Here is a 17467-nt window from a genome sequence, read left to right as displayed (position 1 = left end):
GGCTGAGCTGCCGCCTGGCTCCCTACTCCAAACACCGTACGCCACCCAACTCCTCTTGTAACGCCATTGCGCGTGGCATGGTGTTGGGTTCTACGTGTGTGGCACGGGAGTCGGGGAATCGGGGGAGAACAAGAATTTCCTCCGTTTCCCGCGGAGTCTTCCTCGGGCGGGGGCCGGGCGGCCAAAGGCAGCGCGCCCTGGAGGTGCCCGGGGGCTCTCCTTCTCCAGGGCATTACGCACGGGCGGCCCGGCGCAGCCAGGCGCGGAGGTGCCCAGGGTGGGAGAGTGGTGGCCTGGTGGGAGAGTGGTGGCCGGGTGGGAGCTGCCTTAACTTTGATCCGGCCGCGGCCGAGGGGGAAACCGCCGCCGCCCCGCCCGAGCCGGGTGCCGCCGCGCTCTGCTCTTCGCCGCGCGTCTCCGCGGCTGCCTCTTTAATCAGGAACACAGAAGGGGCGGGCCCTGAGCCGGCGCGTAATCGGATAGCTCTGCCGCGGCTCTGACATCCACCCGCTGCTCGGCCTGAAAAGGCAGGGGGGAGACGGAGGGGAAGCAGAGAACGCGAGCGAGGCAGCAGCCCGCAGCCCGCCCCCAGCACATCCTCAGACGCGCAGACACTCGGCAAGGCGCTAGGCGAGGTGGAGGTGAGGGCGGGCGCGAGCGAACTCGGAGAGGGGCTCGCTCGCTCCCAGGCGATCCCAGCCGGCGCCGCCGCCGCCGCCGCCGCCGCCGCAGCAGCAGCAGCCGCCGCCGCAGCAGCTTCCTTCCTCAGACTCCCCTCTTGAGGCTGGCCAAGCGGGTGTAGCCTTTGGGGGAGGCTCCCGCTAGAGGAACCCGGTGAGGGCAAGAGCTGGGCGGCCGCCTCCCGCTCGGGCCGTCGGGTGGTCTGTGCCTCCACCAGCGTGTCGGTCCCGAGTGCCGGGGGATGTGTGTCAGTTTACGCCTCTGAGATCACACAGCTGCCTGGGGGCCGTGTGATGCCCAAGGCAAGTCTTGGCTTTTATTTTTATTATATTTTCCTCTTTTTTTACTCTTGGCTTACGGAAAATACTCGTGATGTTGTAGGATAAAGGAAATGATACTTTGAGGAACTGGAGAGGGCATAGATGCGTTTTGTTTTTAAGAGAGGAAACCCGTCCTCTCTTCCCGGCTTGCTCCCTCTTTGCTGATTTGAAGAGCTACCCTCCTCCTGGTGAGGTGGGGATCCAGCAAGGATAAAGGTGAAGACGGGCCGCCAGGACCCAGGAGGGAAACACTGACCAGTAGAAGCCTTTGCAGAGGACACTGTAAGGAAGAACATAAGAGAGAGAAAAATACAAAGACTTGTAATTAAACAAGAAATCTACAAAAACAGCTCTGGAGAAAGCTTCCTTCTCCAAAATGGATATGTTTCCTCTCACCTGGATTTTCTTAGCTCTCTACTTTTCAGGACATGAAGTGAGAGGCCAACCAGGTAAGCCCCTGAAAGTTGTTGTTTTTTGTTTTTTCTATTCATTTCAATATGCCTTTACCTTTAAAAGCAACTGCTAATGCAGGGGGCCACACGCAATGGCAAAGAAGGAAGATCTCTCAATACTGAATAATTTAGAGAGAGATCCCAGCCGGCCCTCCCTACACCACCACCGCTGCTAAAACCCAACTTTTCTCTCCTGCTAGGAGTGTGTGAGTGTGTGTGTGTGTTTTGAAACATAGACAGAATTTGGCGGTGTTCAGATGTCACATATGGACTGAATCAAAGGTTTAAAAATACTACAAAGCTTTTGCATTACAGTTTCGGGGAATTTTTCCCCCCTGTCTTGAAGCAGAACACATCTCCCTTGAGTTTCTTCAACCTAGCCAGTGAAATATAAATCATTTGCGTTCCCTCCCCTTAGCCACAGTGAGCAATGTTAACTGAAGGGCTTGGGAACTGCAAGAGTCTAGTTTGGGTTTTCCAGTGCTGTAGCTTGTTTGCAGAACGTGTGGATGGGTCTCAGGATCACTGGGCTGAGGCTGATGGAGCAAGTGGTCCTGTGGCTGAGCTCGGGGCTTGGGGCTGGGTGCTTCTGGCAACCGAGGCGTTTGGTCATTCAGCTCTCTTTCCTGCTGTATTTTCTGGGGAAGAAAATCATGTGTTCTTTTAAAAATTATTATTAGATAACACAAAGTATGTGGCCCTCAAAGGTCTCTCATTCTTGTGAAGTGGTCAGAAACTTTTGAGTGGAATTTGTTCTCAACCACTGCCAAAAAGGGTGCGTGGACAGACTGCAGAGATAAGTACTGCAAGGCCCAGAACAGTGTGGGGCCAGTACTTGTGAGCTAGGGGCACACTCTCGGAGAAGGGCTGGTTCCAGGGAATCCAGTGGGGCATGTTCTTGCTTCCGCATACCACTCTCCCGGGTGAGCCTCTCTCCCCTCTGACAACAGTGTCGCAGTCTGACAAAACTCTTAAAAGCTGCTACAGGTGATTGAGAGTGGGGAAACCATGCCGGGAGGAAATGGGGAAAAGAAAGAGAGGAGAAAAAGCCTTCCTGAAGTGCCCTTACCCGCAGGTACTTCGAAGTCTGCCACTGCAGCGATAGCACCAACCCCTTGCAGCCTCCCGGGCCCTCCCCCATCACAGCGGGCTAGTGGGAGCCCGCTGGGGGGGCCCGGGACTCTGATTCTCACTCCCCAGCACTGGCACGCACCCCACTCGAAGCTTCGGTGATTATTTGAGGGGGAGAAAGATTCGCGAATGCCCTTGTTATCCAAATCCACACGTTTGCTGCGTCTTCTCGGCCATAACTGGTCTTCAAAGCAGTTGAAAATCGTATCAAAGAGATGGGTGCAGGTCCCACTTGGGGAGATTTCCTGTGGCTCCCCATTCCCTGTTGCCTTAATTCTAAGTTCCCAGCTTGAAGCGAAATTAAATTACCTCCCACAGACCTGAAAGCTGCATAAATTATGTATGTTTGTGTGATTCGCTGTGTGTATATATGTGTGTGTGTGCGTGTGTGTGTGTGCGCGCGCGCGCGCGGTGAGGATGCCCACGGTACATTATGTATTCAGGCACGGACTCTGGTAGGCCCCGGCGCGCGCGCACACACACACACACAACTTCAGGTTCCGTGTGCTCTGAGGGGCGGGGGGGGGTAGTAAAGCCTCGGGGGCCATCTCCTACCCCAGATGTTCTGACATCTGTCCCCGAGCACTGCGCGGAGTGTGTACGTGTGTGTGCGACGTCCGCTCAAACCCACTCCCGCTCTGCCACCTGCCTTCCGCGCTCTCTGCAGAGCCCCCTCCCACCGCAGCCCCGGGCCGCGCTGCGTCACTTCTAGAGAAGCCCAGAGGCGCGGAGCACAGGGCTGGTCGCCCTCTGTGAGGCCTCAGGCAGCCTCGGACCCAGGGTGGGACCTCCTGATGGGACGCGGAGCTGGGACCCGCCCGGGGTGGGTATTCTCACCCGAAAAGGCGATCGCAAGCCGCGGGCCGTTCCGGCTTTTCGTCGGAGCAGCGGACTGGCACCGGGGGAGCCGGCAGCGGGTGGCAAAGGGCGAGGCCCAGCTAGACCTCTGACTCACCCGGTGCGCGCCGGCCGGGAGGGGGCCGTGCCGGGGAGCAAGTGAGCAAATAACCTCGTGGCCAAGGCGGGCAGCTTCTTGCACTGGCGGGCGGCTGGGAGGCCCAGTGGGCGTCGCGCACCAGGCTCCCCCGTCCTTGCCACACCGACCGCCTTGCCAGCTCGCAGCGCCGCCGCCCGCCTGTCTCCCTCCCGCCCCGGCTCGGGGGCTCGGGGACTTGGGACCGCTCGGAGGGCCCTGCCCGGAGCACCCCCTCCTGCCTCGCGCACTCCACTTTGCGCTGCATTACCCCTGCTGCCCCCAGAGAGCCGGCTTTGAGGGGCTGGGGGCCCGAGCGCTGGACGAGCTGGGTGGCGGGAAGACTGGGTGGGATTCGGAGCGGAGGTTGGAGGCGCAAAGGAGGCAGCTTGAGCCGCGGGAATGAGAGCAACTTGCGCGGCCTCTAGTAGCGCTGCGCGCCGGGCGCCCGCGGGTGCGCGCGAACAGGTGAAGCGCACGCGGCGCGCGGGCATTCCACGTGGTGGGGACGTGGTGGCCCCCCAGCCTCTCCCCTACCCCGCGCTGTTTCTAACGCCGCATCGATTTGTTTGGGCTACGCAGCAGAAACAGAGTCGAGCGATCCATAAACATTCTATTAGGCAAAAATATTCCCAGCGAAAGCAAAACCGAAGCTCAAGCCTGGGCTAAGTGGGCCGCCTCCAGCTCCTGCAGCCTTGTCCCCTCCCCCTCCTGACTAAGGACACCTCCAGGGAGAAGCTTGCGGCATTTCCTTAACGCTGCCCATTGCCAGAAAGTTAAGTCGCCGCTGCGGTTCTCCGCCTGGGAGAAACCTCTGCAGTCGCCGGCGAGTTCTGCCTCCCCTCCCCCACCATCTCGCTCTTTGCTTTTCCGCTAGGGAAAGAGAAATATTCACGGCCAGTGCTTCATTTTCACTGATTGATTTCTCTTTAATATCAACAGAAGTTAATGGAGGCGGGGCGAGCTGTGATTAAACGGCTGCCTCCAGCCTTCGCCTCGGGCTAGCGCACCTCCGTTTTTCCCACCAGGTCCCCGGCGCCCGGCGGCTGGATGGGGGGGCATCCACAAAGCTAATATCCAGGGGCTGGCGGGGGTGGTGGGGTGGAATGAACCCCTCGCCCCTCCGGGAACCTCTGCGGTATGGGGGTGGGAATCAGCTTTCCGGGCCAAGCTTAGGGGATCTGGCTCAACCATGTCACCGCTTCTGCGGCTCCGGTTGAATTTCTCTGGAATGGGAGGAGATCGGCGCTCTGGTTTACTGGCGTGTGCTCACCACTCGCCTCCCTCCCACCACCTCCCTTCCTTTCGGTTTCAGACGGAGAGGAGAGCCCCCTGGCGCTAGCCATTCCCCGGTCAGAGCCTGGCCGCGAAACTCCCCTTTGCTGGACTTAATCTCGTGGTCAGCGGGGGGACGGGCTTTTGCTCAGGAAATCATCAGGCCCTGACAATGGGTTTCTTCAGATAGTGGCAACTCCCAGCCCTAACGTTTCCGCACCTCCGGGACACGCTGCTTGGGGCCAAAAGAGCCCGGACCCTGTAACCAAAAACCGCCCCTCCCTTACCCGCCCCCCCGCCCGCCCCTTGCCTGGAGAGCTTTGATCTGTGCTTGAGTTTAACACCATTGCCACGGACACTGGCAAACGCAGTCAATTCAACCTTCCGTCTGGACTGGATGATCAGATAAGAGGTGTAAATTAGCTGTGGGGGACAGGTCTGGTTCAAACAAATGCTGAAAGAGAAGCAACGGCAGTCTAGGCTCCGGATAAGAGTTTGAAGAGGGTTCCCTTTTTAGCCTGTCTCCACGAATGGCGGGATGGCTGTGGGCAGGCATAAAAATTTGCCAGCAGATCTATAAACTCCTGGATTCGGCACAGACAGCCTGCTCTAGGCTCTGGGGACTGGTCCCGTGCCCGCATTCAGTGGGTACCCGGTCAACTTTATCCCATAAGCAGCCACTGGAGGTAGTGAAGCTAGCGCCAGTTGCCAACAGAGCACACAGTGCAAAACAGTGGAAAGAGAAGAGCTCCCCATGAGGGCTCCAGGGCAAGCTCCTTCTTGTCCAAGTTGTGCCTGGTAGAATTGTGTATGCCCAGGCAGTACCGCAGGTCTGGACTTTTCATGTCATGCCGTGGAGCCCTCAGATGAAGCCACAGAGCACCCAACTGGCAAAATGAAATGTTGGAAGGCTGCAGTGACTGAGAACCCCAGGCTATCCAGACACGACTCCTGCTGTCTACTAAATGGCTCTCATCTCCTGCTGTTGAATGTATAGTTCATATTCTGCACCCAAAAGGTCAGTTCCTATCTTCACAGTGTAGTCGAGTCTAGGAGTCGAAATGCCAGTTCATATGCAATGAGGCATGAAAGCAAATAACAGTTGGGGAGAGGCCTCCGGGGATCAGTGGGGAGAGACACCATAGACTGGATGGTTCTGAGGGCCCTGTCTGGTGCTTTTCATTTGACTCAACTGCTTATTGAAGGAGCTGACTTTGGGTGACCCAAGTGTGAGACAGTTCTGAGTTGACACAATTCAGAGCCAGGTTCATCGGTAAAGAGTTTTCAGAATATATTCCCCCGAAGTCCAGTTTGGGAAGACTTCAGGAGCAGAAGCATAATATCTTTTTAATTGCTTGCACTGATGAGAAAAGACTTGAAAAGTGACATCTGGGCAGTAGTTTGTAGTATCATTAACATATTTGAGGTATTTTATCATCTGACCATCATTTGCCACTGGATAAGCTGTGAGGCACCCTCTTTGAGTGTCAGATTTGTGTTTGATCCCTGGAAGTTAGTCTTTGTATGGTTCCTTCCAGGTAAGGCATTCACTTTTTTTTTTTTTTAATTAACCCATTCGTGGTATTGCGGAAGTTTGTCCTAGAGAGCCTACAGCCTTTTCCAAAGCTATATCAGCTTCGATGAGAAATGGCTGAAGGCTTAATGGTCTCATTACCTAACAGGATTCAGTGGGGTTGGATTCCAGGACACAGTGGCCTTGTAGCATGGCTGGCCCTCCAGGAGAAAGCATCTTCTAAAGGTTTAGGAAGCTGTCAAGTTTAGATAAGGCTGAGCTCTGATCCTAGGGGACCTTGGTTGTATTAATAAGGAGAAATTAATTTTTAACCACTGGGAACATTGCCAAATTATGTGACCTTTGGCAGACCAGCTGTGCGGTAAAAATAAATCCCCCATCTTTGAAAACGCTGCTCTTCTCAAGTAGAACAATACCAACGTGGCATTTAGGATGGGGAAGAATGGGGTTGAGGAGACAGGAGAGAAATGGCAGCTGCGGAGGAAAAAACCCTCTGATGTTGTGACACATAGTTTCAGACTTGAGCCATCTAGTCACACCCCTACCACACCCTCCCCCCAGACACACACCCTGGTTTCCAGGACCCAGGAAAGAGGGCCAGGATGACAAGCTCCTGAGGTGCAGGGAGTGGAAACTGTTAAGTGCTTGCAGCTCACTCACACCCCAGCCTCAGACACATCTCTCATTGTTCACACACAGATTCCTGGCACGGGGGAGAAAAAGGAGTTTTCAAACAGGCAAAACATTTTTCTTGCCCTAAATGCCACTAAATAAGTTTGTCACTGAAATGTTTTGGGGAGACCTTCATCGGACTTCCCAGCTTCTGAAGCATTGGAGCCAGACCACCTGGATTAAAATCCAGCTCAGCCACTTGACAGCTCGGCGATCCAGAATCCTTAATCTCTCTGTACTTCAGTGTCTTCATCTGTAAAATGTATTTGATGATAATAGCTGATTTCTAGGGCTGTTGGGCTATGTCAGGTTACATAGAGTACTGTTTAGTACATGTTAAGCTGTCTATGCAGAAGTCATTTAATCTTCAAAACAGCTTCAGTGGGGTTAACAGTATCTGGTGATCATAGGAAGATAGAAAGGACACTAACACCCATGTGGTAAGTGGATGTTACTTTTATGAGTTTTTTTTTTTTAAATAAATAGATAATTTACGCATTCTCAGCTCTTACCCCACTAAACCTTTGTCTGGTTTCATAAGCGTCAGATGATCTCTCGGCACACTGTTCTTCAGAGACGGATGTTCTCTGCTGGGTTCTCATCTTAGATTTATGTCTGTTCTTTGCATTTTTTTTCTCACCTGGGTTTTCTACTTTCAGTGTTCTCACCTCTACTGATTTTTTAAATCTCTCTCTTTCCCTTCCCTCCTCTTCCATTCTTCATCCCTGAAAGGGTGCTCAGCAGGGAGTGCTGCGTGGAAGGGGCTCCCTGAATGTGTAATAACTTCTACTCTGGCATTAAGGCCCCTCAACAGCTGAACTCAAAAAAGTCGTCATAAAGACAAAATAGCTTTTACCCAGCAAGATTCTTGATAATCCCATTTCCCTCTGGGTCTTCATAAAGGAGTCATGATCTAATCCAGAAAGAAAAGGGAGGAGGCTGGGAATAACAAAAGGAAGGCGTGCAGTGGGTAGGGCTACTGGCCAGCTGAATGCACACAGCCAGTGATACCCTGCTCACTGCCTCTCGAGATCCCGTGATAGCCAGGGATCCGGGTTCTGGCCAATCTTTCAGCGAAGAAGATAAAGGGAATTGCAAATTACTGGACCAAGCAGCGATAATAATTGTTTTGATAAAGGGGAAAAATAAAACAGATGTGCCTAAAAGGCATATTGGGGGCCAGGGAGGGGAAGGGAGCCGGGGAGGGATGGGTAGAGAACTAAACTGACACCCAGCAAGAGTCTAGTGATGAAGGAGTAGTTTGAATCTTCTTGGTACTACTGAAAACAAATATCTAGAGCTTGCCTTTGGGAGGTAGGGGATGGAGTGAGGGGGCAAGAAAACCCTCAGATAAATTAATTTTACCATTATTAGAATTAAAATGTAATCTCTTTTGAACTTCATCATTATTATCTGAGGTTATTGTGTCCTATGAGATATAGTTCACACCAGCTCTACCCTGATCTGTGACTAGGTATTATCCCAGACAAGTCCTCTAAAGTCTCGGTTCACCAATTAAAAAACATTTGCATTTACTAGGAGCTGTGGGTCGGGAAGGAAGGGTAGTAGCTGGATAAGCAGAACAATCTGTGACGAGGCTTTCTTAGAATTTGTGATACCTACGGATACTTTTGGTGCTACGCCAGTCAGTTATTAATTCATCAAGCCTCATTGAGTCTGACTTCTGGGAAAGACTCTGGATTTGATGCTGTGTGGTTTGCCAAAGATAAACAGGTGGTCCAGCAGCATGGATAAGGCTCTCTCACCTTAGAAGATGCTAAAGAGCCTCAGCCTCAGAGGTTGGGAAAGGTCACTCGTGGTGTGGGGAGATCAGGGAGGGCAGAGGTGCCGTGTGAGCCTGGATTGAGAGGATAGATGATTTAGAGCTGGGAAAGGCATACCAGGGGAAGGGGAACTGGGAGCAGAGAAGGGAACACTTCTTGTCTGGGGAATACTCAGAAACTGCAGTTTAGACGGTGTGGAGGCAAATAATTGCAAATCAGGTTGGATATAGTAGCTTGTGCCAAATGCAAGGCCCAAATTGCTGTGCCGGGGGGGTGGATTTCATTTACTAACCAATGGGGAGCCATGAAAGTTTCAACAGAAGCCTTTAGTTAATCAAAATAAATGAAAAAAATTATATTACCTTTTGGAGAGGCCCTAAAATTATTCTTCTTCTATTTCCTTCCCCAAATGTCTGTTGAAAGGGTCCGGAATTGTAATCCCAGATCTCTCATGATTGGCATCAAAATTGCATTTGCAATGAGGGCTGGGAAAGAGTGGACATAAATATAAACTAATGATATTATATTGGCTGCCCTATTGGAATTGTGTTTGCTTATGATATAAGATGACAAATAACGAGGTTACCACAGGTGGCATGATTTGAGGTCAGGGAAGGTAATCGCCTCAAACTACATTTTAACGATTAAATGAAGGTTCATTTTTCGCATCCAGACTGAGGGGAAGAGACTTCCCAAAGGCCCTATTTCCAGACCCAACTTCCAGTTCTCTCCTTGGTGAATTCATCGGAGGTGTTTCAGAAGAGGAAGTTTGCCTCATTCCTCACTTCTTTTTCCATGCTCATCTGCTGGCTTCCTGTCCCCCTCTCTGATTCCCTCCATCCTGCCCTCCCAGACGCTTCTTTTATTCAGATTTTGAACCTTATCATTGCAGAAGTTCACAGGGATTTGCATTTGCTGCGCCTTCAAGAGTGGATCGCTCACTGCCACCCAGCCCCATAAATTGAATAGATTGCATCCCTTCCCAGTTGCCTTAGGAAGTGGTCAAACAGCCACATTCCTGGGCTGATGGATTGGCTCATTTCTTCCCAGCTTAAGCCAAGATACAGATTTTATGAGACTGTCTTGTGACAGGCTGAAGTCGCTTTGAATAAAACAAAATCCAGCCTCAGCCCACAGAAATCACTCTTTAAAAGCAGCTTATCCAAGGTTAGTGAGCAAAATTTGGTTCAAACCCTGAGCACAGGACTTAGATGATTTGAGTGAGAGATTGGAAGAAACTTTTTTTCTGTCTTTCTTTTCATGCATCACTGTTGTTGAGATGCTCACACACAGAACTGTGTATCCCTAATATTTATAAATATACAGCCACAGCCTCAGTTAAGAAAAGAAACCCACGTCTGTAGAACTAATGTGATTGAAAGAGACATTTGAACTCTCCATAATGCAGGACAGATACTTTCATCTGAAGAATCCTGGAGTTTTGTTTCAGGCTTACTAAGCAAATGAAACAGAAATTAACACCTTGCATAAATATCTTATTGTCTAGGAGGGTAGAGAATCTTTTAAATTTCGGGTTCATCTACGGGTTACAGGATTTTTACCCCCTCCTCATTATACAGGCTTTGAACTTTAGAACTGCAACTGACTTTTAGAACTACTCCCCTCCGTTTGTAGATGAGAAAACAAAGGCTCAGAGTTGTTTACTAACTTACCCAAGGTCACACAGCTTGTCAGTGGGGAGACCATACTTGAATAGCAAGGCTTCTTATTAGTTAAGTGGCAAGACTTCTCTTTTGAAATCATAGAAAGAGCTTCTTCTTTTCCTTGCTACCAATAATTAAATAAAAACAATGCTGTGGAAATAGGAACAGGATGGGATTGTGTTGTGAACAAAGGATAAATTATAAAGTAAATAAAGCGTATTATTTTTGGGGGAAATGAGACTGCTTTTCTCCACCAGGTGCCCTCAGGTATATATATGAAATTGATGTCTTCTAATCCTTCTACTCTTTCTCTTTTCTGTGGCATTTTAAAGTAACAAGGAAACTGAGATTTAGTGGGTTTCAAACCCAGTTCCAGGAAGTCCTGATGTTCTTACAGAGAAGCCCCATCAGAGAGGAGGGGAGGGACTTCATGGCGGGGATACTGCACTGATTCTGGTCACCCTCCATCCCCACACCCAAGAAGAGCTCCACTTTTAGCTGCTTTGCCCATTGGAGTTCTGGATAGAGTTCTGATCAAGGAAAACACAAACACTTCTAAAAATAACTTTGAAAACTACACACTTAATTCAATCCTCTCAATGAATTACAGTTTAGGAAGCTGAGACACAGGAAGGTCACAGGGAGTTGAGAGTCCACGTGCTGCGGGATACCCTCTTCTTGCTAATGTCAGCCCCCCTCCCCTCCTAGTAATCTGGTCCCCTTACCCCAGACCCACCTTTGACATCACCTGACTCTCCAATCCCCTATCCAGCCAGCCTAAGTTTCCTGTTTTTGCCAAGGACTTTTACTTTCAGTTCAGCTAAAATGAGTGATCTGATTCTTCTACTGTGGGACAGCCCACAGCCTGTTGCCTGGTGTCACCTGGTGTCTCTGGCCATGGCGAAGTAAGCCATTGTAATCTGATTATTTTCAAGTCCTGGCCATCCAGTGTTTCTTTAAAACAACTCCAGCTGAATTTCCTTAGGAGGCAGGCCAGATTTTTAAAGAAGATCTGTTACTCCTTCTTAATAACTACTTCCCAAACATCATATATTACGAAGGAACCAGTGCTTCGTCTTAAATTGGGTTCTATAGGAGGGTGAGTTCTTTCTGAAACTGGCCTTAGAATTGTAAGTGGATGGGTCCTGAATCCCTTTACCTGATCCCGGGCCAGGTTACCCCTAGGCAGCATCAGATGGTGCGTAGCTCACCAGCAAACAAGCGCATATAAGAAATACAAACAAAAAAAGAGAAAGATATGAAGGTCAGAAATAATCTGACCTTTTATATGTCAAATTAAAACACCTAAGTAGTCATTATGGGGGAAAAATCAAACCTTTGTGACTTTAGAACTTAGCATCCCCTTGATTTCAAATTATGTCTAGAGGTGTCACTTGAATCCTTTCATCCGTGGGCCTCTTTATCTGACCTGACCTGGCCCGTGCCTTACGTTTCCTTCCCAGATGTAGGAGAAAACCCGCTCTGAACCGGCCAGGCCTGGGTTTGCCTACTTCTCTTTGGGAAGTGAATTTGCCCCAGGTGAAAGGCTTTCACAAAATAGAGAAAGAAGTCAGTCGCTTGTCAACTTGCCAAACAGGCTCAGTAGCTAAAAATTCAACAGGGTCAGCTTCCCTTCTGTATGTGGAGATTGGCCTAAAGGCGTTTGCCCTTGAGTTCAGCCCCCTTTTGGCTGGGCTGGACTCCTCTGAAACACGATAGAGAGCACTTATGCTGTTCCTTTTGGAACGCGACAGAGACCTCCCAAGCCCTGGATGGTGTAGCTCTTCAGAAAAAAGTCTAGCTCATTTCTATTGGGAGCATGTTTGTATTTCAGAAATGGAAGGGTTCCCAAACCTGGAAATGAAAGATCACTGATTAAGAGGAAGTGTAGAAGGATTAAGTGTGTTTTCCTTACAATTTTTACTGATGAGAGATTTCAAGAATTCAGTTCTCTCCAAGAAAAATAGAGACAGAAATTCTAGTATTTATCTTGGTGGATATATGTCTGTGCAAATGATGTGTGATATTTTATGAGAGGGTGTGAAAGTGTGTACAGGACTAAAGTGTGAATTTCTAATATGTATACGTACCGGATATATGCTCGATATCTATGTTTGTGTGTGTTTCTGAGTGTGAGTGGCATCCAAACAAGAGTGTGAGTTTATAAATGTTTGGATATGGAAAAGGTTAACAACACGCAAGCGAAGCAGATGTTTTAATGAGTTCTTAAATATTTTAATAAGTGCCTTGATTTTCTTCAGATAAAGAAAGAACAGGAAAAAAGAAAGGGGTTACTCCTTTTTCCTTTGGCTAAGTGAGTTTTAACAGCCGAAAATGCAGACTGTCTGCTATGGGATATATATAGTTTAATTTTTTTTTAAGTGAGGAAATGATGACTCCTGGTGTGGGTGAGAAATGAAACCTTCCTATGAGGAAGTTTCCTGTCTTTATTGCTGATTATGTGTGCCTGGTCTAATGACTAAAAGCTTAAACTTGGGGGGGTGGGGTGGAGGGGGCAGGGAACTGAGGGAGAGAAGTTCTTTCAAGAGTAACTGGAGGGAAGCAGGGAAGGGATAAAGAAGGAGGGAAGGAGTTTGGATGACTTGGTTATGAGACAGGAGCTCAGCTCAGATTCCATCTGCTGAGTTCCAAGGTGAAAAATGTGGTTTGGGGTGAGTTGGTGGCAAGGCTGCAGTTTTCAGCAAAACAGCTGGCAGAGGAGCTGTACCCAGCAGAAAGTTTCCTCTCCCGTTAGCTTGGTCGGAGCAGCTGGTGATCCAAATCCCCACACCTCCACCTTTTCAGAGGGCCACCGCTCTCAGCCCTATTTCGCGCCCACGAACCAGGAGCAACGGGCCACAGTTTGACTTGCTGGAAGTCGTTGGGTGCCCAGCATGGCGGAGTGGTGTGGACACCTGGAAAGACTGCGGGACTAGCCGCAGAGGAACAGGCGGCACCCGGCTTAAGCTGGCCTCATCTCTGTCTGGGCGGGGAGGCTGGGCCCATTGTCCTTCTGGACTGGGGAGGGTGCGGGGTCATTAGTTAGAGGATGATGTGGTCTCTGCAAACCAGAGGAAATGGCCTGCTTTTGTTTTCCACCCAGTAGGAAATGGAACCTGAATCCATTAGATTCTGGGCGGTTCAACGCGGCACAGTTTGAGCTCTTAGAGGCATGATGCCTAAAAGGCTACTTGTGTGGATTTGTGTGTCCTAACCATCACTGCGCAGTGTGTCCATCTTTTATGCGTTTAAAGCCTGTCAGGCTGGTAATCTAAAGCAGAGGTCTGGACGACAGTAATGCCAACAGACACGGGGAATAGGAGAGTGCACCTGTAGAGTTAAAAAATGCATGACCCTTTCCCTCAAAGAGCGAGCACAGGAGAAAGCCCCGTCCTGTAGGGTAGCTGCTGAGCCCGAATGCATAATTCACGGACCCCGTGCTGCTCCATGCAGATGGCGATATTAAATCGTGATTGATGCTAAGAGAGGCACACATCTTAGGAAGTTCTCCTAGAGGCTTCTGAATATTTCCAGGTCTCTTGTGCCTTCCCATCTTCTGTTCTACCGTGGTATTGAGCCAAACCCCTCCATTTCCCAGGAACCCCTCCTGGGGATGACAGAGCTTCACTCCCAAATATGAGATGCTTCAAATGTCATCACCCACCTCTTCTGCCTTTGAAGATCGCCCCCTTCCCTCCTGGCCCACATGAAGCTGTTTACCTCCAGCTGGGCACTGCTGAGGGGGAGGGGAGCAGCTACTCCCCTGCAGCCTCCTTTCCAAGGCTGGTCACCACTGGACAAAGCAGCAGCACACTCTGGTGGTGGTGACCAGGCAGGAGGGACAGCGGCAAAAAGCTTGCAGAAAACACAGGCGTCCACTCAACACAAAGCACTTTTGTCAAAACTCTGAGGTCAGAGCCAGTGGATTCTCTAATGCAGATTTTTCCACTCAGTGTATAATGAAATAATAAATCAAATTTGTGGTGTATTTGGAATTAAGTGTTTGGGGGCTTTTGCTTTTTCTTTCTTAAAAAAAAAAAAAAATAGCTGAAATCACCCTCCACGGTCTGTTCTGGCCCAAAACTGAAAATGCTTCCTCCACATCACATATAATTGTTACCAGGCTCACTTGTGGGTCGGCACCACAAAACCACTATTGTCAGTTCCCGGAGTCTTTACTTCTGGCTCCCTGGGCTGGGCTGGGGAACACCAAATAACATGAAGGATTTATGAGATAAAGATAGAGATGCGAGGTTTGAACGAGGAGAAGAAGATGGGCCAAGCAGGGGAGACAGGAATGGGCAGGGAGGCATGTTAAGTTTTCAGCTTTGTTGTTTTTTTAAAAATCTCAGACCATGTAATTGGGAATATTTATGAGCATTTTCTGGAATATTTTCGTTTGGCAAGTGTGTGTGTGTGTGTGTGCGCGCGCGTGTGTGGTTGGGTGAGTGGGGGTAGGATGAGCTGAAATAATCTCTTCCACTGAATGAGTAAGTAGGTTAGTCTTCTGGACTGCCATAAAAGGTCTGTAAAACTGTTTTAATCAGCCACTGGTAGAGAGGAGAAACAAGGAAAGGAAAAAAAAAAAAAACAGACTGTAACATATTTGAAGTTCTTTGCTTCGTGTGTCTTCTCTTCCAGACCAACCCTGTGGAGGTCGTTTGAATTCCAAAGACGCTGGCTATATCACCTCCCCGGGGTACCCCCAGGATTATCCATCCCACCAGAACTGTGAGTGGATTGTTTATGCCCCCGAACCCAACCAGAAGATTGTCCTCAACTTCAACCCTCACTTCGAAATCGAGAAGCACGACTGCAAGTAAGCACCATCCTGTGCCATGTACATCCACGAGACACACACCCCCCCACCCGCTCCCCAGGCTTCTGCCATACCTGCCGCCTCGTGGCAGCTCCCCTGGCCCTAGGACCTGCTGAACAGTGGTGATCCTAGCCCCAGAGGGAAACCTCAAGAGATTTATTTCTTCCAGTGGAAATAAAAGCCTAGTTGATCCCATAGTATGGAGGAAAGCGCCTTCCTGAGTGAAGAGTGTAAAGAATACACCCTAAATTCAAAGGCTGGCAGTGGAGGAGAATTCCACGTAGGGGCGGGGGGGGGGGGTGGTGGTGGAGTACACAACGCCAGCTCTTGACTTTAAGATTGACTTTCCCCTTGGAGATCTCCCCATTTCCACTGCCTCTCCCACATGTAGGAACCCCAGCAGCTTCCTTCAATAAAACAGTAGCCAGATTCCCCAAGTGGAGACTTCCTGTGTATCCAGCCGTGGAGAATCAGGCTGTTATTTTAGGAAGCAGCGGCAGGTTTCCTTATAGAGAGGGAGCTAAACAGCTGAGTCTATACCGGTAGGTCTGAGATTCGCATTGATTCTTGGTATCGGTGCTGTACAGGTTAGAGTCTCAAAGCAGGTGCTATGGATTTATTTAACAAACACTCTTCTAATTGCTTTGTAAATATCAATCCATTCAGTTCTCACAATGGCCCTGGGAAGTTGGTGCCTCCATGTTGCAGATGAGAAAACCAAATCCCGGAGAAGTTAAGTCACCCGAGGTGACTCAGCTGGGCTCACAACATTGGTCCTGCCATCTTGGAAATGTGTGGCTTAGGAGAGACCAAGCAGACGTTTAGACATCTGTGAGTGCTTTAGAAATGCCATGTTGGGACTTCTCTGGTAGTCCAGTGGCTAAGACTCTGCGCTCCCAATTCAGGGAACCCGTGTTCCATCCCTGGTCAGGGAACTAGATCCCACAGGCCACAACTAAGAGTTTACATGCCACCACGAAGACCCAGCACGGCCAAATAAATAAATAAATTATTTTTTTAAAAAAAAAAAGGAAGAAAAAAGAAACACCATGTTAACACCAAGGTCCCTATAAGTTAAGGTGAGGGAGGAAGCAGCATTGCAATGTCAAGAGTGTGAATGCCCTTTGTACTGTCTAGTGGGCTCCATCGTAAAGTCTTTCCTCGCTGAAACCAAAGTGAGAGTTTTCTATACAGGATAGAATGTGCCAACGATCGTGTCCTGCTCCAGACGAGTGCCTAGAACATGCCACTGCTCTGATGGGTGTTCAGTGGCCCCTTATGATGAATAAATAGTCTGAGCATTCCTTGTGAGCAAAGCATTGTGAAGGCTGAAAAATTAATAAAGGGATGAGCTAGCAGGAGACATACAAGGGAGCAGGTCTAGGTCTGGGCCTGGCTACCTTGTGGAGGAGAACAAGGCTCCTCTTTAACCAGAGTTCGATCGGGAGGCACAGTGAATCAATGTCATTGTTATCCTCCTAGGACTCCTTTGCACCTTCATAATGGTTTTTTTCCTAACAAGAGGTAGTCTTTGTTGAAAACCGAAGGGTTTCCCGGGTGGACGCCTCATGTGACAAAGAGTCATAAGACGGAGTTATAATCCCAGATCCACTCTTGACTCCATGGATGACATAGGGTAACTCATCAGTTCCTCTTTGTCTAAGTGAAATGCACAGCCTGTGTATATTTGCACAGCACCTCAAGGCTGCCAATTCCCTGCCAGTGAACTTGACCAAAAATTTCTGTTAGAAGAGCTTCTTTATAAGGTATAAGGCTTCTGGTGCCTCTGGCTGGGTTACAGAAGGTTGGCACAGACTGAAGCGTGATGTACTGAGAGCTTGGGTCTGAGCTCAGAGAACTTTGACTAATCACCTGTCTCAACAGAGGGCCAAAATCTGTTATGCTTATGCCAGCAAATCTCCCAGGAAAATTGCTGAGAGGTCATCTCATGTATATTCATAGTGGCAGAGAGAGAAGGCATGGCTTTGGGAAGGGAAAACTCAGGAACTGGGGAGCATGACTTAAAACATGTTGGAAGCACACAAGGCCAGGGAAGCATGTTCCTGCCCAGTTTGGGGCTGTGGCGTACCCCTTGCCCTCAGGACTCAGCCCCAGGGATGGAGCGAGCGCAAGGTCTCTGAAGCCACTGGGAACAGAGGAAC

At 49.6% G+C, this 17467-nt stretch overlaps 1 protein-coding gene and 1 long non-coding RNA gene across 7 annotated transcripts in view; one reads left to right on the top strand and one right to left on the bottom strand.

Moving 5' to 3' along the window:
• The first annotated feature begins 429 nt into the window (after positions 1-429).
• Positions 430-17467, top strand: part of NRP2 (neuropilin 2) — a 115532-nt gene continuing 98494 nt past the window's right edge. For 3 of the 6 annotated variants that reach the window (XM_060152236.1, XM_060152235.1, XM_060152234.1), the window contains exons 1-2: positions 430-1450; positions 15128-15305. In XM_060152236.1, coding sequence (XP_060008219.1) covers positions 1378-1450; positions 15128-15305 — 251 coding nt within the window. In that variant the 5' untranslated portion in view covers positions 430-1377. The remainder of the gene's footprint in view (positions 1451-15127; positions 15306-17467) is intronic. The other 3 variants (XM_060152232.1, XM_060152237.1, XM_060152233.1) reach the window with 2 other exon arrangements.
• Positions 1706-3636, bottom strand: LOC132522149 (uncharacterized). Its single transcript, XR_009541095.1, has 2 exons — positions 3422-3636; positions 1706-2091 (listed from the first exon to the last, which is right to left on the bottom strand). It is a non-coding gene; the product is annotated as an uncharacterized LOC132522149 (long non-coding RNA).

The sequence above is a fragment of the Lagenorhynchus albirostris genome, chromosome 6 (genome assembly GCF_949774975.1).
Source record: "Lagenorhynchus albirostris chromosome 6, mLagAlb1.1, whole genome shotgun sequence".
Lineage (NCBI taxonomy): Eukaryota > Metazoa > Chordata > Mammalia > Artiodactyla > Delphinidae > Lagenorhynchus > Lagenorhynchus albirostris.
Note: the sequence above shows the minus strand (reverse complement) of the source record. Positions and strands in the feature narration are given on the sequence as shown.